This window comes from Carassius gibelio, chromosome A14, assembly GCF_023724105.1.
Source record: "Carassius gibelio isolate Cgi1373 ecotype wild population from Czech Republic chromosome A14, carGib1.2-hapl.c, whole genome shotgun sequence".
Lineage (NCBI taxonomy): Eukaryota > Metazoa > Chordata > Actinopteri > Cypriniformes > Cyprinidae > Carassius > Carassius gibelio.
Genome location: NC_068384.1, coordinates 14,033,605 through 14,054,281, shown reverse-complemented (window position 1 = coordinate 14,054,281; position 20,677 = coordinate 14,033,605). Strand labels below are relative to the sequence as shown.

Below are 20,677 nucleotides of genomic sequence, written 5' to 3'. Positions count from 1 at the left end.
CTTGGCTAAAAATAAATAAATAAATACTATTCTTACTCACAAAACTTTTGAACTGAAGTGTATGAGAGCTTGAGTAAACACTAACAATATTCACTTTTTGGTGAACTAACCTTTCAAAGAGTAAAAAATGTGTGTGTACGCGTGTCTCACCAGTTTTAGTTGAAGAAGAAGCTGGTAAACATCAGCCATGTCCGCCAGTACAAGCAGATGAGTGACCGCAGAAAGAAGGGCACGTGCAGCACGGACCATGTTGCCTCTCTTCACTGAAGAACAGGGATCCTCTGCAAACTCTCCTGAGGCCAACTTCATGGATTCTCCTACAAAAGAAATATTCAAACACACTCTCATTAATAGTTTTAATTTGTCCTTTAATACCCTTCATGATGCAAGAGTAGCAAGGTCAACGAAATGATCATTTCCCAATGTGGAAGTCGACATAACAGATAATTCAACATCTAAAGATGCAATTACTTCCAAAGAGGCCTTTTGAAATGCTAAAGACTGGGACACAATTATTCTCCATTATTTGATTAAAATCCGCTTCAGTTAATTGACAATGATAATACCATCCAAGGTCATTGCGAGACGACACAAATACATAAGAACACAACATACACATGGTTTAGTAGCAACCCAGCCTCACAAACCCAAGTAAACAATGAGCACGACAGGGGAAAAACATCAATAATTCTCTGTAACAAAGAGCTACATGGTGAGCTGTGAAACTTAAACCAAGAATTCAGGCGGTAGGTCTGACTCAGCCACCCTGAAGTCTGTCATAAGAGCGAAGCCAAACACTACACACAAGAACAACTACTAGGTGAAATATAGAGCTAATCACCAGGGCAGCGGCTGTTCGTGTTCAAGGATAAATGCCAGTGGTTAGGGGGGTAACGGGTTAATTACATTAGGATGTCATTTTGTGAAATGCTAGATAGAGAGGAAAGTCAGAAGCAGTGCAACACTGTGGTAAAAGCAAAAGGCACGATTCATGTCTACTCATAGCCAGAGCTCCGTAACAAGCGAGCACACCAAGCGAGTTCTTTCAGTGAAGGTCAAGTCCCTGGGATAACACTGACGTCTTATCTGATGTGCTTGCGAAAGGGTGTCATCACTTGCCTTCACATTCCAGTTGCCTCATGTTAAAACCTTTTCAATTCGACAAAACAGAATAAGCGCTGCTGTATGACCACAAACCTCACATTGGACAGCTTCAGGTTGTTTTGTCAAATGCGTCAACAAATGCACAATCATGCAGATCTCCGCATCCCACTTAAAGTGGTCATAGGATGCCCATTTTTCACAAGTTGATTTTTTTTTAGGGTCTTAATGAAAAGTCTGTAACATAGTTTGGTAAAAATTTCTCAATGGTTGTCAAAAACAGCTCTTTTCAGAGCACACAGTTTTGTAGCATTTTGCTTTAAATGTTAATGAGCTTTATTGATCTTGCTGCTCTCTTAGGGGCCGTTTACTTTAGCTGCATTCATCGTGAAACTTGCTAATAAGCACATTATTAGGAAAGGCGACTTGCCAAGTTTCATTAAAAAACCTAAAACTCACTTCTTCTGTAGGTGAAACTGGATCTCAAATGATTTGTCCGATATAGGCGCATTTATGTAGATCGGGGGCACATTCTCTTCCAAAACAAACATAATCCCCGGTGTCTTTAGCGGCTCAGATGTCAGGATTAAAGAACAACCACTATGTTCACTTGCCCTGCCCAAGACCTATGTGGAACATCTGCCATTTCATACAGTCGACTGATGACTAATATGAGGCAGGGCAACAACTTACTGCATGACGAGCCTAGAAAATGTCCCTAAAATTGAACGCGTTGAACCATTAGCATATGTGTTGAAATAGCGCTTCACAGACCGATCGGTATATGACATCAAAGTACCGCGAGAGCGATTCAAAAGCACAAGGATCTTGTGGTACTTTAATGTCACACACCTATCGGTCTGATGGTGATGACCGCTTCAAGTCGAACAAGCCTAATGATTCAATGAACCATTCAAAAAAACCATTGACTTCACTCCTGAATGAATCAGCCATTTGAACGAATCCAATGAATGAATAAATGACTCGATGACTTAATCATTAAGACATTTACCACCACCTACTGGCAGTTTTTGTTTATTATTTAGAGTATAATTTCATTAAAGAAATAATTTCATATTTTCATAGTATTAGTAATAAAATTAAGAAAATGATTGATTAAAGTTATAGTTCACCCAACCAAAGATTTTATAAATTTTATCAAAAAAGATTTCTTGCTGAACCTACTTTTTGTAATGCCTGTTTGATGCTTTACACAACAATGATTTTAAATTATCTTTTGTGAGTAATTTCTCTAAAAACCTTCCTATTTTTATCCATCACATAAAAATAAATTCACCCCACCAACTAAGGACTCTGGGACTGTCATTCCCTCCTGAGGGTGCAATCAATAAGACTATTTTCACGGGCCGGATAGTGATTAGTGCACCTACAATAAACTCACATCTATCACTTCTAAGGCAGCTCTCACAAAAGAACCACAGAGAATTGTGATGAAATGTTAAAAGCGGATGTCTGAAGAAGACACAAGCATCCAGATACCTTGGAAGGAAGGCAGATGGCATTATCATACCCAGCATCCTTCATCTGTCCAGTGTAAAGGTGTGAAGCAATCAAAATCAGTTTCTACAGTAAACAAGATATTTTCCACCCAAGAGACATGCCAATTGCACACATATACATGCAGCAGGTAATTCTGGAGCTGCAAGGGAGAAAATCGTTCAAGGATTCGTAGTTTCTAACATGCATTACGCAATTATTACATTTGCCCGGGGTTGCAGAACAGCTGGTAAGCCACAGCTGGGTACCGGGATCTCTTTTCAATCTAGGGAAGCTTTATCCCCACTCAATGGTGGCATTATCAGTCGAACCACGCATGGTCGAGCAAATCTGACAGTCTCCAGCACCAGCGAACAACAACGTCTGGATTCCGCAGCCAATGACAGCATAGCAAAACCAATGTGACATTCCCCGACATCACAGCAGCATGCTGGCCAGTGCTTGACAGATTTTACAGCCCAAACTAAGCCAATAAACACTGAGTGCTAGTCTGAAACTGACAAAGATGTTATTCCAACAAGTGATAGGAAGGTTGAGCCTACACTCTGCATCTCAGAAGTGCGAAATGCCACACTTATTGTAGAAGATTCTGACCCAGGAAGTTCATGTCAGCCACTCCCGAATGAGAATGTATGGTGATAAATTTATGGCAACAGGTTATTTCCGTCACAAGCCAACAGACTTGGCCTGAAGTCTAGCATAAGTAAAGAGTCGCATTCCACACATATTCAAGTTATTTAGCGCTTGTTTTGTCATTCTTGTCAACCGAAAATAAATAAACATATATTGATGGGTCACCGCAGCAAGTCAAAGCAAGCCGTTCGTTACAGAATGTGACAATCCCTCCTTAGCAAAGTTAACATAGCCATATACCTAGGATTAGTTAGCTACCAGTCAAAAATGCCATGCAAATTTACATTAAAAACTGAAGGCCTCTAAACTCAAGCTGATATGATGAGGATATTGCATCTTGTTTATATGAGTCAATCGAAAATGTGCGCTAACTAGAGTGATCGAATATCGATATCAGCAGGATTTTAATCAAAAATGCATAGCAAATAAGGCAAAATAAGGCTTAAGAAATGAGGAGTTGTGCAATTTGACAGGGTTAAACGCTTCTATTAACCCGCCTTCTCCAATCCTCTTTCCGTAAGGAGGAATGGCAGAGATACTAGTGATGTCCTTTAATAAGAAACAAAGAACATGAGATTGAGTGAGGGGATATATAGGAGAACAGTCTTGTGGGGTGAAGTACATACTCCAGTGCACGATGCCAGGAACTCTGATAGCACAAGCAAAGCCCCCTTAATTCAAAAATCTATTGCATATGCAGAGAAGCACAGACAGATAATGAAAACAGTAAATGACACCACCTATTTTTGGCATGCATTTTGGATTATCGCATTTTTTTTTTTAAACTGCTGGATAAATAACGACAAGATAAATAAATTCTAAGATTCGCATAAATTCTAAAAATGTGCATAAGAAAAAAAAACGTATGCACACACCAGAGTAGTATAAACATTTTATCCGATAAGGACAAATGTGCATAAAACAAATTAGGTGACTTTGCACTATGAGATGGGATAACTTACCTAAACAGTGGAGCGATCTAATTCACAGCATCTAGCAATTGTTGGCCTTCTGGCAGACAGGGTGTATTTAACTTTCATTTAGACTACTTTGTTTAACTGTATTATTTATTTGATATAAATTTAAGTGTTTTGCGGGGTGCGTATTCACTGACGGAAGAGCAAAAATAAACACGCACGTTTGTTAATCGTATTTTCCGGACTATAAGTCACACTTTTTTTTCATAGTTTAGCTGGTCCAGCGACTTTTATTCATGTGCGACTTATTTATTTACATGTTTACAGCCCTACTGATATCAGTTCTTCAAACGTAATATTGTCAATCCAGCCCTAGTTAACACACTTCTCTTTTTAGCATACCTTGCTTGCGGACATCCTCCACTGCTGCTGTCAGCTCATCTTTTAAGATCTGGCTCTCTTTAGCAATCTTCTCGCCTTTCTCCAGGAAGTTCAGGGTGGCTGTCTCCACGGAGGCTGCCAGAACATGAGCCTTCTTGGACCGTCCCTTCTTCTTGTTGGATGGTCCTTTGTTGCTAGAGTTCACAAGCGTGGTGACCTGCAAATGGTGCAAGAATGATTTAAGGAAAACGACAACCTTTGGTGATTAATACAACAACTGAGGATGAAAAATTGAAAAGTAGCTTGACCTGGGTAACCAAGGGCTCCAGCAGTCTTTCCACAGCCAGTGTGCGAATCTCCAAGCTCTTGGGATCCCATTTGAAGTTGATGTTTGCTGTGTTAATGCTCGTCATCTTTCTGAGGAGATAAAAAGTGATCAATAGATTAAGAGGGGTGGTGAGACAGAGACAAATAAGCGGCCTGGGGCTGTGTCTTTTATCAAATGAAATGTCACATCACAGATTCATGTTTAGTGCACGCAATCACTAATGATGTAAACAATCCACACCGCTAACCAAAACTAACCCACACTTATGCCATCTGAGTAGCTCTGTTGCCCATTCTGCTATTTTCCATTCAAACAGCGACTGCAGTTGTATTGATCAGCAATCTTGCAGTGAAGGACAGGGATAATCAGCCTACCCTGAGGCCTCTGCTGTTGTTGCAGGCGTCTGTCAGCACTAGACAGCCAGACTAAATGAACATTGTTTGCTATATAGGTCAGGGAATGCAGACAAAGTGGCCGAGGTCAGTGTTGCATGACCAACATTTTTGGAATAAAATCTTTGAATTCAAATGTGTCCTACAAAAAGTTCATACATTCAACTTTGGCCCAAACAAACTAAATAATACATAAGCATTTTTATAATAATAAAAAAAAAACCATGAAATTAAACTAAATGAAGTATGAGTAATTTCCATATATACATGCTTATTGGGTGGAAAATATTGCTATTTAGTTGCTTACCATAAAAATAAAAATAAGAATAGGATTCCAGAAGTAAAAATTAGTGGTCAAGGCCGATATAACAGTCGATTATTGGCAATTTTTAAATACCAGCATTGGTCAATAAGTTTTTCTGCTTGGCCGATGTGTTCGAGGTGGCCCATTTTTTTTTTGACGGCACTGAGAGCGGCAGCACCAACTCATATTTTCCCTCTTGTTTACTGTCACTCTTAACAGTTGTCTAATACGGAGAGAAGTCTGTATAATAATCTGATAGAACGGTTAAAGTAATTAACATATACATTATTATGTGAGTATTATAACGATTGCTTTTATAGTATTATTAATAGAAAGGCAAACATTATAATACTTTCTTGTCTCCCATCAGCATTCACTCTCTGACAGCAGATGGCACTAAACTGCCGAAAATACAGCCCTTACCCTTGAAAACCCATAAATAAAGCACCTTTCTAAAACATATTTAAATCATTTTAAATAGCCATTCAGTTGTGTGTATTCACTATGGTGTTTATCACAGTGCCAAAACGTAAATATTTAGACTTAATAGGCTATTTATTTTCAAACTTTTTTTTCCATTTTAATCTGGACAACAACATGCCCTAGATATTGTTTGAAAGTGTTTTGATTCTTTTAATGTGACGGTTAGTATATAACCGTGAGACAGACGGTTATAGTTGAACACCGTCATTAGAACTCTATAACCGCCAAAACCGTGTCATTAAAATATTTTTTACAAACATTTTTTATAGGGGTGCTCCGATCACGATCGGCCGATCGTTATGCGCATCTCATCAGTAAAGCCGCTTCTCTAATCAGCGGTTAATTCCATCAGGTGCGTGATTTGACATAGAGAAGCTGTTACTACACAGAGCCGTTGTTAATAGAGAAGATGTGCAAATCACGTTAATTTTCAGCGTTTATTGGCCCATCTCCTCAGTTAACAACGGCTCTGTGTAGTAACAGCTGCTCTATGTGAAATCACGCACCTGATGGAATTAACCGCTGATTAGAAAACCGGCTTTACTGACGAGATGCGCATTAACGATCGGCCGATCGTGATCGGAGCACCCCTAATTTTTTATCAAAAATTATTTTCATTTTTTAGTTAGGATCAGAGATGGGACCAAGTCACACATGTGCAAGTCTCAAGTAAGTCTCAAGTCTTAACCTTCAAGTCTCAAGTAAGTCCCAAGTATTTTTTTTCTTGGGCAAGTCAAGTCAAGTCAAGTCCTGTAGTAGGTCAAGTCAAGTCCAAGTCAAGTCACCTTATTATTGTAATTTTACCTGCAGAATCTGATTTTAATAAAGTTAAAAGACAAGATATAAGTAACTGTCAGTAAATTAAAATAATTTGGATTTGCATTGTAAATACTCATGTTCAGTAAAATACATCATGGAATCAAACAAAATTGTAACTTCATAAAATTATTTATTTTTCATTTCTGCCAACAGTGTTTGAAATGTTTTACATTTTCAACATTGAGTCCATAAAACAAATAACAGCTTAACATCCAACAGACTCCTCTCTGAACACCTCTCTCTCTCAAACACAGTTTACATACAACATTAAACTTTGTTACATTTCTCGAAAGTTTGGGCACCCTTTGCAGAATCTGTGAAAATGCGAGTAATTTTCAAAAAATAAGAGAGATCATACTAAATGCATGTTGTATTTTATTTAGTACTGTCCTGAGTAAGATATTGTACATAAAAGATATTAACATTTCAAAAAAAAAATGCTGAAATTATTAAAATAACCCCACTCAAAAGTTTGGGAACCCTTGGTTCTTAATACTGTGTTCTGTTACCTGATGATCCTCGACTGTCTTTCTGTTTTGTGATGGTTGTGCATGAGTCCCTTGTTTGTTCTGAACAGTTAAACTGAGCAGCGTTCTTCAGAAAAATCTTTAAGCTCCTGCAGATTCTTCAGTTTTCCAGCATCTTTGCATATTTGAACCCTTTCCAGCAGTGACTGTATGATTTTGAGATACACCTTATCACACTGAGGAAATTTGAGGGACTCAAACACAACTATTTAAAAAGATTCAAACATTCACTGATGCTCCAGAAGGAAACAAGATGCATTAAGAGCTGGGGGGTGAAAACATTTGGAATTTGAAGATCAAGGTAAATTGTACTTAATTTGTGTACCGGGAAACATACAAGTATCTTCTGTTGCTTACGAAGGGCAGAACTAAATGGAAAAAAAAATATTTCAACAAAATAAGACAAATTTGGCCATCTTCATCGTGTTCAAAACTTTTCACCCCCCAGCTCTTAATGCATCTTGTTTCCTTCTGGAGCATCAGTGAGTGTTTGAATCTTTTTAAATAGTTGTGTTTGAGTCCCTCAAATGTCCCTCAGTTTTACTGTTCAGAACAAACAAGGGACTCATGCACAACCATCACAAAACAGAAAGACAGTCCTGGATCATCAGGTGACAGAACACAGTACCAAGAACCAAGGGTTCCCAAACTTTTGAGTGGGGTTATTTTCATAATTTCAGCATTTTTTTTGTCTTCTGGACTAAATGTTAATAACTTTTATGTACAATATCTTACTCAGGACAGTACTAAATAAAATATAACATGCATTTAGTATGATCTCTCTTATTTTTTGAAAATTACTCGCATTTTCACAGATTCTGCAAAGGGTGCCTAAACTTTCGAGCCCCACTGTATATATATATTACTGTAATATGCACTTCTCATGATTAGGTAATCGCGGCAGATGTAGTCTTATTCACATTTGTTTTTCTGATTAATTGTTTTGCTCTATGAGAAAGACAAGGTAACAAAATATTCGAGGCTTAAGCCCCCTTAGCCCAGCCCTAGCGTTTTTTGGAACGCGTTTTTTTGACGGCCTGCTAGCGGATTGTAAGGGGTGTCACATAGCACGTCTTTTGCGCGCGCAAGTTCGTTATTTCCAATGTAGGCGCGCGGTATGCGCGCTCATAATGGAAGCAACGCGGTCACGACGCGGACGCGATGCGGCGCGCTCGTTTTTTTCCAGGCGCGTCCGCACCGCATCGAGTTAAAAACATATAAACTTTTCAGAATGCCGCAAGCGCACCGCAGGTCAAGTGACAAGAACTAACCAATCAGCTTCATCTTTTCCCGTAACAACATTGAAAGCTCAGCCAAGATGAAGGAACAGCTGCTGCAAGCGATTTTTAGAGCTGCAAATCCTTTTATCCTTTGCTGAAATTTCCGCGTCTCCATGGAGAGAGCACGTCACGGAGAGAGCTCGTCATGGTTGCTTAGCAACGGCAGACTCCTCAGGGGCGCAACTGCCCGAGCGCTTTGGAAAGAAGCAGAAAGCGGCGCACCCAGCGTTTTCTACGCGTTTTTAGGCGCGAATTGTTGAAGACAAAAGCAATGACCATCGGTAACCCTCAGGCTGACATGTTGATGTGATGTGATATCTGATCTAAGTGGGCGTGGTGTGCGTAAGGTAGAGAGGACATGACTGATGATAGTGTCCTGATCCAGTCAGGATGCTATTCTCAGCCTGCGCTCCAGCGGAGTATTCACCTTTATTTTTAAAAATAATTAATATATTTTATATTTAAACTGAAAACATGGTGTGATTAACACTCAAGTCATTCAAGTCATCGTCTCTCAAGTCAAGTCAAGTCCCGAGTCTTTAACTTCCAAGTCCGAGTCAAGTCTCAAGTCCTAAAAATAGCGACTCGAGTCGACTCGAGTCCAAGTCACCAAGTCACAAGTCCCCATCTCTGGTTAGGATCATAAGATGCGCAATATATCAGGAGACATGGTTTTTACCACTTAATGAAGTTTTGTAAATCGTCAGACATGATATTTACCACTTCATAAAATTTTGCTTTGTAGAAAACCTTTCTTAAAAACGAATTTCGTTTTGTACAAATTTTATCTTAATTTTAATAAATGTTTCATCAACCAATTGCATGTATTTTAATAAATAAAAAGCAAGTAAAGCAGACAATGATACCTGTGACATGGAAGCACCAGCGCAGCGTTCACTTGCACTGCACTGTGACCTAGAGCATATCTCATCGTAAATGAAACTCAGCGTAGGCCTATGCCTCATACTTTAGCATTAAATATCTTTGCTGCAACCTTTCTAGAACAGACAATGGCTTTTTTTTGCGGCTCGCATCAGCAAAGCATTGCATCGCCATAGACCCCAAAACAATCAGCGGATGGCGGGCGGGTGCGGCTTTGAAATTTGCTCAAAAAACGTTGGTGCGGATGATGAGTTTTGTGACAGATCTCCTTAATAAACGGAGGTCTGAAATCTCTGCCCCTTTACCGATCAGAGCGCGCGCTGACACAGAGTTAACCCGCTATCTCCAAGAACAACCAATTGACTTGCCCCCACGCCCCACGCCCCGAGACGGTTATGTTATGAACCGTCACATTTGGCTCACGTCATAACCGTCATCACCAATTCTGAAACCGGCACACCCCTAGATTCTTTATTGTTTATCCATACTTTACATTAGGGCTCCATTAATTAACATTAGTTAATTCATTAGTTAGCATAAACTGCCAATGAAAAATTATTCTGAACGTTCATTAATATTAGGCATTCCAATATTTTAATAACACGTTGTTAATGAGCTAACATGAACTAAGACTTGTATTTTTATATCCCTAGTCAGCAGTATTTGAAATAACTTGATCTGATGTGAATTATAATCACCATACAAGCCAGAAATATTTAAAAGTGATGCAAAAGACTATGCACGCTAGGCATTAACGTTACCATAGTAAACATTGTAAATACGACCACTTGAGAAATCAGAGTCAATAGACTCGACCGAATAAGCAGGCTATGTTCATAACGCTTTATGTTGGACTTATTTTCAATCTTAATAAATTAATTCATTATGATCAATGTATCACTTATTATAGTAAAACATTGATGTTTTGGATTGAAATATTTAACAAAGCATGCACACAATTGGCTGCTTTAATCGTGTTCATTTTGTGATCGCACTAGTTACAGTGACTTATTTCTTATTCATTTTCTGATAACTTCTCTTTGTTGGTGAAATTATGGGGTTGCATGACGTTGTTCCTTGACAGTGGAAACACAGAGCAATTTTGGCCTCAGTGCTAGAGGTCCAAACTATTAACCCCGCCCAGCCCATTTAAAGCACTGGCCAGACAGTGGAAAAGCCCAAAGTCCATGGTTCCTGGGTAAAGTTCCAGTGGTGGAAACACAGCATAAGTTACTAATGCAATTCTTTATGCAGCATGAATGACATACAATGGCAACATATTTCTCAATCACGACAGAAAAATCAAACTGCTGTCCTAAACTTAAGTGGGCTTTCACACTAGCACTTTTGGGGCACACCCCGGTTCGATTGATGTCAGAGTTTATTCGTTTGGATGATGTGAACGCTGTCTTCCGTACTCGGATGCTCACCCGTGAACCGGACTCGAGTCCGCTTAAAAACGATGGTCTGGGGTACGCTTCATGTGAACTCTGGTACAGTTTGCTGTTTATGTGAACGCAATAATATGAACACAGTCCAGCGGGGGCAGGGGAAGGGGGGAGCAACCAAACTCGGGTTCGGACCAGGCAAGTGAACCAAGTGTGAAAGCACCCTAATAGCGTAAAGGCAGAGCAATCCTACCAATATATTGGATAAACAAAGAAGTTTCCCCAGAACTAAACACTGTGTAACGTCAGCTTCACGTTCTCTATCCACCTTATTCTTCAATGCAGAAGCAAGCAGTTTTCTGTGAATGTGCAAGACTTCCAGTTCATTAGCCACTGTGGGGAAATAACGAGAATAATAAAGTGAAGTAAATGGTAAAACTGTTTACACTACAAACCAGTGTGTTGATCATTAAGAGATAATAGGTTAAAATAATATGGTAAGATAAACCAATTTGCAATATCAAGCAGCAAAACGAGCCGTTTTGTACAGCTAAAAATAGCTGGAAGTGGATGACACTGAGGCCAGACACATTACAATGACTCAGGTCATTTAATAAAACAATTTCAAATCAAATCTAGACCACTTTGTTATTTATTACATAAGTAGCCGTGAAATATCTGAAAAATATATGATAGAATTTGTGATAAATCGCTTGTAAAACGGGATACTGTACAGCCAGTTATCAGAAAATAAAGCAAATTAATGGTTTCTTATGCAATAACAAATAATGAGTTGACTGTAACGTTACATTATCTCTTACAAATTAACAGGTAAAGAGAAATATTATCTTTATTGTTACATTACATTGACAACACATTGTTATTTCAGTAACAATGTGCATCCTATATTCTTGTAAATTACTAAGGGCAAAGCTCACAGAAAGGGCCTCATCCATAGTTTGTGGTTTAGGCGGAGCCCTAAACTCCTCGAATGTTCTCTTTCTCTCTCTCTCTCTCTCTCTCTCTCTCTCTCTCTCTCAAATACCTTAAACCTAAACCATCCACACCAACACATACTATAACATTAACGTGGTTTGTTTTGATGATGATAATAATAATAAAAAAACATCCTTAAGAATAAAAACTCCAAAGAACATTTTTCCTGATACGAGACGTGCTGCTAACGGCTAACTAGCAGTACCCACCAAAGTTTTCAGGATAATTTGTTTTAATACCCTCAAGTAGTCAGCTCTTCTGTCCTTTCATCACGCTTCTACATTCGTCAAAAGATGACCAACAAGACGTCTACACGAAACAAACCTGCGTTTATTTTCGTTAACGTTAGCGTAAAATGAAACGACAGAGAGAAATATCCCAAACATTCCATGAAGTTGGGGAACGAGCTAACAATGTAGCCACAAACACAAATTGCGTCTCTGTCTTTATTGTACTCACAATAAAGACGTAAAACAGAACTAATTATGAGGAAAATCCACTTTATATTAGTTAATAATAAAAATAACGGTATTTAAAGTATCCAGACAAAAGCTAAACATACTCACCAAACTCTTGAAATTACTGTCAGATTCAAAATGGAGGGATGAGACTTTAAAAATGCTGTGGTCAAGTTTTTTTCGCGTTATAATCCCTCCAAGCTGTTAAACAATAGTCGAATGATATAATCCACAAGAAGTGCCCGTCTGAGTGATAAATGTAAGAGTTGGCGAAGTAGTTTCGGGTTTCCCCGTGAGTTGAATGTGGAGGCTGATGGCGGAATCCCAGCGGTCGGTCGGTCGGTCAGCAGGTGTGTTTGTTTGGGAGTGGCTCGAGAACTCGAGTAAAGGTCAGTTGAGCGCGCAGAAGGGGGACCTCGAAACACAGTGGTATCGGATTAAAAGGTGTGAAAGGATATTTAAATATGGCGCAATTTGTAAATTGACCTTTTTTTACACTGTTGTTGACTCAATTTGAAAAGGAAATGTGTATATTTTTTCTCTTTCTCACTCTACTAACTATCAAGTTTCAGTTCAGCTCAGTTCTTATTGATTGGCATAACAATAGTAGGCTAGATCTGTTTCACATTTCATCATAGCTTTCATAAACTAAGCAAATAGAGATTTATAATGTATAAAAAAGCCTAATATGTCATTATTTTTAAATATGATATATATATCTGACCAGTTTGCCAACCAGTTAAACACCAGTTTGGTTTGGCTAAGAGACCAGCTAAGACTAGCAAACCAGACTAGATAATTTATCTAAGCAACTCATTTTGTTTAGATTGCCTATTATTAATAATGCTAATAATCTAAATTAATATTTTCTTATAAATCTATATATGAAAAAATAAGGAGAAGGAAATGCAGTGAATATATGAGAAGCTGGTATGAGATTTTTCCATCGGAAGACAGTGCAGAGCACAGCACAAGTGGGTCTGACTCACATAGGAAGTTACTGAGATGTAAGTCCCAGGCGAGTTGAAGCATGAATAGTAATAATCCTATATTTTCATCGGTTTATATGGAGATGGCATAGTGCTCTACAATAGAGCCAAGTGGATGATATTCATTTAATTGATTTTGTATTTTCTAAGAATTCATAATGGAACTGCCTTGAGTTTTATATTTTAGCTGGAATTGTAATGAAGTTATAAGATTGTCATAGTCATTTGAATAGTGGTCTCAAGTTATCTTCTCTATCATTCAGCAGTTCTATAGAGGATCCACTCTGGAGAAGGAATACATCTATCATGAAAATCATACCTTAACCTCTAGTGGAAATGATTGCATCTATACATGATATAGTTCTGTGTCATACAAGGCTGTGTTTATGTGCTTGAAAGTCTGTTTGGGAGAGCGTAAGTGAACCAATGTGTGAGAATATGACAAACTTTATGCACAGCTAAGCAATTTTGTCAGAGGAGGGGACTGCAATGTGGATGACAAGTACTTTGTCTTCACAAGCCTGGATACCATTGTGAAATATAATGAGCAAATCTGCCAGACCCAAGTGTTGTTGTTTTTTTTTTTATGGAAACTAAAGTAGTGGAGGACCAATAAGCAGATTATTGGATGGAGCCAAATAAACACGTGCATCTCACCCATAATGGCCATACACAAAATATAACGGTGCATGAAAGTGGATGTTTTATTCTCTTCGATATGTTGTTTTTGCATCTAGTCTATCTGTTTATGCCATTTTCTAATTTTCTCTTTATGGGAACATAAAACAGCATTGGGGTAATTGACAGCTGTGTTAATTTAGCCCTTAGAAATTCATATTTTCCACAGGGTACGCATCTCACGGTTGTTGCCCATGGGAAACTGCTGTGGTTCCCTGAAATGAAAATAAATAAATAACTCTCAGACAAATCAGGAGAAGCCAAGTGGATGTAATACCTACCAACTGGATACACAGAGGAAATTGCTTTAGTGGTAGAACACAGACAATAATCTAAACTCAGTGGCTAAGGAAGGTAGAGTGCATTAACAACAACAACTTCTTGTTCTTCAGGTAGAAAAAGCCCGCTAAAATTAGTTGGATGGAAAAGACATTAATTAATAACTTAGGCACCTCTGTAAAAAAAAATAAAAAATAATAATAAAAATAATCAGGTTTTATTGTTAATGTGGATACTTCAAACGCTTGTTGTTTCAAACTTAGACCAGTCATTAAGTTGTGAGAGTGACCATTTTTAGCCATGAGTCTTCTTCCATTGCATAATTTATCCTTTTACTTTCTTCATATGTATAATGCTTACACTATCCCTTTATGTTAGTGGTTCTCAGCTGTTGGGTTACAGTTCTGTTTTTATACAAACGCAGACATCAGGGAAAAGCAATGCTAATGATGCAAATTTAATCCTGCCTAGGATGGCAGAATTAAAAGGCATAGCTTTTAAAAGCAAGAGAAAAGGTGCTTCCCATATTTTTTATACATTTTCTTAATTTATTTTTATTTACTTTTTTATATATATATATATATATATATATATATATATATATATATATATACCACAGGCTGTGCATCCATTCAAACAGTATTTTGGACCAAAATCAACATTTACTTGGTTAAAGCCAATATCAGAAGATGCCAACATGGACAGATTGCTTGAGATCCTTCATCGTCTAAAATCATTCAGGGAAGGTTTTTTTTAATACATTAAATACGGGTTCACCTGCAGCTAGGATAAACATGGTTTGTGCCAACAACAATGTGATTTGTGCAATGAATTATTGGCAGCCGAGAACACAAAACCATCAAAATTCATGTGACCTTTAGAAACCAAAATTGTCTGCTTCCTTTTCAGCATGTCATGTTAATCGTTTTGTATACTGCTTGGCCAGCTCATAATGATATTAAGTATTTGATTTTATGGACAATTCCTAAATGTTGTACAATAAACACTTTCTGATTCTCAAACCAGCTGAGAGACACTGTCATTGGCTTTCACAAACCCGTCAGAACTGCAGATTTAGTCATAATTATTACATAGGTTAAATAATAAATTATTATGCAAAATAATAAGTATATTCATAAAGAGGCTGGAAGCGTAATGTGTTATAAAAGGTATCTATGGGTGTATTTTTTTATATAAGGCACAGTTTGTGATATATTATTCCTTGTTATGCTAAAAAACTCTACATGTGTGTCACTCTGAATGAATAATAAATTGCAATCAAATGTTTAAAGATGCCATGTTCCTTATGGGGTCTCTGAAGGATTTTACCCAGGAAGGGGTTTTTGTGTGAGAAGGTCGGTAATGATGACTTCGCCACACCTTACTGAGTCATCCTGCAGTCTCTACAGTGATGCCATCAGTGGGAGCCCTTATCAGCATGGCACAGTCATTTCCATGGTCGCCGCATTCCTCTGTGTTATTAGTAATGTTTGCGGCCGTGTTCGGGAGAACATCACTCACAGCCAGCCCTGAAGCCATGGATCAGTACTGCCTTTCAAACTAACAAAAGCCTTCGAAAATCTGGGCTTCATCCCAAACATACGCACAAATAGAAATGAAACTTGGGAGTACTAGCACACACAGTACTATGGAATTAATGATTATAATAAAGTGATCCTGTCCGCACTGAGATTTGATGTTTCTCATAATGAGGCCTATTGTGGACTGCTACACACGGCCCTGGAGAAAGTCTATTCTGCAAACGCAATGCTTGGGTATTTTTTCGGCAGTTCAGTCAAACCTTTGGGAACGATGTTGACATGCTTTTGCATTATTCAACAACTGACATTTCTTAATCTCTGATGTCTGAAATCTTTGATGGGGTCCAGAGAGCGCCACCTTGTGGCTCAAGAGTACATATGCTGGCCAGATTTATCAGACAGAACAAATGTCATTCCAAAGCAAAGGCAACTAAAGAAATCATGCACACTTAAACCCGGAGTGAGAAATGTTTAGCATGGAAATGTCAACTTTTCAGCTCTTTTCCCAGTAACTAAGTCATCCATTCACACGAACAAATCTAAATGCCCTTTAAATACTGTTCTACCAGGTTGTGATGAGCAATTTACACTGTGACATTTAATAGAAGTTGGCCGGTCTGTTCCAGGGTCCGTGAGATAAATGTAATATTTGACATAATTTCTCATGCATGGATAAGGCTCTCACTCAACGACTTATCAACTGTGGCCTGTTCTTGGCTAACGTGCCTCGGGCACTCTCCACTATCAGGTTCATCTGTCGCGCAGCCCTATTTTGTAAAGCCCATCACTTGGGAGCTGTTCCATTTTACTATAAGATCCACATGGGAGCAAGACTGAGAATTAGGTGGGGAGAGAGTTTAAAACACAGTAATGAAACTTGAAATAAAACATTATCGCGATTTTTTTTTGTGGCGCCTCCTACAGGTCCCTAGCGGGTAACAGTGTTTCCCCTGTTTGACTTATTATAGGGCTCCAAACTGACTTCTCAGTGCCGCAGATTTCTTTATTGTATTTTGCATTGACTGGTGTCCAGTCATAGACTGTATGTTAGATAGTGATCTTATAGGTTGTTTAATGTCCCTCCTGATGGAAGGAAGGAAGGAGTTAATGAGTTATTTATGAAGGGGTCGCAAGCATTTTCCACATTCCATTGGTTTCTGTATTCCCTTTTTGCTTGTCAGCGGTCCTGATAAGAAAGTGTCTTTGATTGGTTACAGACACCATTTTCTTTGTCACAAGCGTATATACAGAGGCAAACAGAGCAGGGAGCAATTAACACTAGACCTAGTCATCGCAGATTTTCCAATAATAGGAACTCAAGCTTCTTATCGACTTGCGTAGGAAGTGGATTGATTTCAAATGAAGACATGTCTCTGTCATAAATTTCTGCATTCCATTTCAACATTCCATGCAAGGCTGCCACGGAAACTGTCATTCAAAGTATTTTGCTATTTAGAAGTCAAGTGGCTTAGAGAAAAAAAAAAAGATTGGAGATGGAGAGAGAGGGAGAGAGAGAGAGAGAGAGAGAGAGAGGCGCACATTTCCTGTTGAGCTGGGTCAATGCAAGGTTTCTGACGGTCTACTGGTGAGTCAGTGCGGATTAATACAGCGGCTGTGAATATATTGAAGTTTGAGTTCATTTAGGGTCTCAACTGGCCCAGTGAGATCAAGATCTATCAGACCCACTCCACAGGGCTTCTGCTTCCTTCAACATATTATTGATACGAACTGCAGAGAATTATTGAACAGGATCAAAGAGCACTGTAATTACGATAGCATGATGTCATGACAATGAGTATCAATACAAAAGCAGGATTATTAGAAGCCTGGTGATGATGATGATTTCTAGGGTTCATTATTTGAATAATAGGGCCGTTATGAGCCTGTAAGTCACCTCAAGACAAAACAAACATTTGCTGTAAAATATGGGATTAAAAAGGGTTTCACAAATCTAAGGGCTGGGCATGTTGTGACTCTGCAAGCTCTATTAGACTGAAATATAGCTTGCTATATGTTTAAATGGTTTATCTCACACGGTGTCCTTGGTGAGATAAGACATGACCAAGAAATACCAGCAGGAGGCGTTGTTTATGCGAAGAGATACTGGGTTCAAATCCTGATTTTTTTATTAACCAAGAAAAATTTGAAATTAGACAGTCAGTGATCATCATGAAACCATGATACATTTTAATCAGGAATCTTTCATAGAAACATAAATATTTACTGACATTTTTCATTCTTCTTAATGTGTCCTTGCTGAATAACAATATTGGATTTGAATGGTAGTGTGTATAGGAAGAAGAAGTTGCATGTTTGTTTGTTTTTGAGTGATTCCATTACACTGAAATACAATAAAGCAATATTTTGATTCTAAACAAGTTTATTCATACATTTTGGGTTGCCTCATATCATTTTATTCCTATCAAAAAGCCTCCACATTTTTCAGGTTTACAGGAGAAAGTGAAGCAGGAACAACCTGTTTTTCTCCTTCCACTGTTCAGTCATCCATGTTGAATGCACAGATACAGCGTGAATCATAGGTCAGAAGGAACAGCACAATGTCACAGCTCTCCTTGGCCACATTGAGTGTTAAATTTCTGCCTCATTACTTTGACACATGCTTTCCAATGAGGGAACTTCATCTGATGGAGAAGTACAGCTCAACTCTGCTGGCCAGTGGTTTGTGTTTGGCTTCTGTAAATAAATATCAAGATTTGCTGTTACTGTTGATGTGTCAGTATATATCACACTGGTGCAGAGCAGCATGAATTTCAGCGAGTCACAAGAGATAAAAATGTGTAGCAGAGCATAGGCGAATGTCAGGTACTAAGAGGTAGATTTTCACACTATAAGAAAAAGGGGATTTTTAAAACCAGACTTTGGTGGCTAAATTGGATCTCAGTGCAGAACAGCGGAAGTTAAATGTGAAGCTTCATTCACAGGTAACAAGTAAGCTATGAAATTCTGTCTCGTCTTAAATATCCTTTAGAATTGTCCTTTTAAAATGTCAGCATGTTAATAACGCCACAAACATTTTCTGAAGGAGAAGTGTGGTTTGTTTACCCATTCGAAACTATCTATGCTAGAGTGTTTGGGGATGGTTCAAGACTGTTGCTATGCAGTTGCTAAAGTGCTCTGAGTAGTCTAAACATGTTGCTATGCAGTTCTGCATTGTTAATCAGTTTCTGGGAATTCTGAGTTGTTTCATGTTGCTGTATGGTTGCTATGGTTTATGTATGGTTGCTAGGATGTTGTCTGAGTAGTTTAAGCATGTCGCTATGCTGTTCTGCATTGTTAATCAGTTGCTAAGGAATTCTGACTGGTTTCATGATGATGTGCGATTGCTATGGTGTTATGAATGGTTGGTATTTCGTTGTTAGGGTGTTACTATAGAGTGTTCAGGCAGTTTGGATGCTAGGATGTTCTGAACAGTCCTTAACGTGTAGTAATGCAGTTGCAGTAGTGTTCAGCAAGATTACAAGGTTCCCTCTCGGTAGAAATCGAGGTCCTGGGCACTTAGATGGGACTGAAAGGGCACTTTTGCTAAGATGATATTTGCACGTTGCTGTGCAGTTGCTATGAGTTCTGAGTGGGTTTAGTGCATTGCTGTGGTTGCTGTCAGTGGTTACTGACTTGTTCTGTTCTGATTGTTGCTAGGGTATACTGTGTGGCTGCTAGGTGGTTACTCACCTTACCAGTTCAGAAGAGCTCAAGCTAATTTCGATGATATTCTCGTCCCTAGATATGACTTACCTGAGCAAGCACCACAAACAAATTATTATACAATAGCCTATCTATTGTCCTCTGTATAGAACAGTACATCAAATCTGTTTTTGTTTAGTACCCACATTAGCCAAATTTGGCCCACATATGCTGTTTTATACAGTATGTGATTTATGGGCCGAATCCATTTAATGTATTAGAAAATAACAAACCATAAAGAGAAAAGCCAAAAACAATACTAATATAACTTATAGAATATTAAAAATTTCAAATAAACAGTAGATCAGTTTTAAGTTGATGAATTTCAAGTGTTGGTGAGCAACTGCTACTGCTCACAATAAGGGTCTGCAATGAGACATATAAAGAGCAAAGGCTTCTTGGAAATTTCTAGCTGCAGTGGTCTCATGCATACAATGTCAGCTCAGTGGATGGTACAATGGTGAAATACAACCCGAGTGGATGGCAATAAACATCCAGTCACTGGCCCCGCACTGCACTGTAAACAACCCGTGACTCTTTGACAGTTGGATATATCTTCAAATCGTGGCAAAATGACTACCTTAATGCACTGTCAAGTGTGGTTTGTCAGTTTTATTTTAGCCGGTAAATGCACCAAAATAAGAGGATATATATACATATATATATATATATATATATATATATATATATATATATATATATATATATATATATATATATACAATATATGATCCAATATATGGATCATTTGCAGCCACAAAGTTCTGCCATTTTCAGATATGCCACAAGATGGGTGAAACTCTCCACTTGTGACAGCCTAATAAACTGCTAAGACTTCCATAGAATAAAAAAAAAAAAAACACTGCCGCACTATACCAGCATCAATACCATGGATTATGGAGGCCATTATTAATTAGTTCTGTAATCTGTAATTATCACACAAACGTAAACTGATTGTCTAGATGTCTGTAGAAATACTACTGATCATTCAGCATTTTAAGAAGGCTGAAATCTAAATTGCACAATGTTGCATTTTCACCCTGCATTCCTTAATTGACAGAAAAACACAATTTTCCAAGAA

The 20,677-nt window shown here is 38.3% G+C and overlaps 1 protein-coding gene across 2 annotated transcripts in view; it reads right to left on the bottom strand.

Moving 5' to 3' along the window:
• The window catches only part of LOC128027590 (catenin alpha-1), a 112,790-nt gene extending 99,996 nt beyond the window's left edge, over positions 1–12,794 (bottom strand). The window contains exons 1-4 of one of the 2 annotated variants that reach the window (XM_052615336.1): positions 12,516–12,794; positions 4,859–4,967; positions 4,572–4,767; positions 151–317 (exon numbers count right to left, since the gene is read on the bottom strand). In XM_052615336.1, coding sequence (XP_052471296.1) covers positions 151–317; positions 4,572–4,767; positions 4,859–4,963 — 468 coding nt within the window. In that variant the 5' untranslated portion in view covers positions 4,964–4,967; positions 12,516–12,794. The remainder of the gene's footprint in view (positions 1–150; positions 318–4,571; positions 4,768–4,858; positions 4,968–12,515) is intronic. The other variant, XM_052615335.1, reaches the window with a different exon arrangement.
• Positions 12,795–20,677: the final 7,883 nt, after the last annotated feature.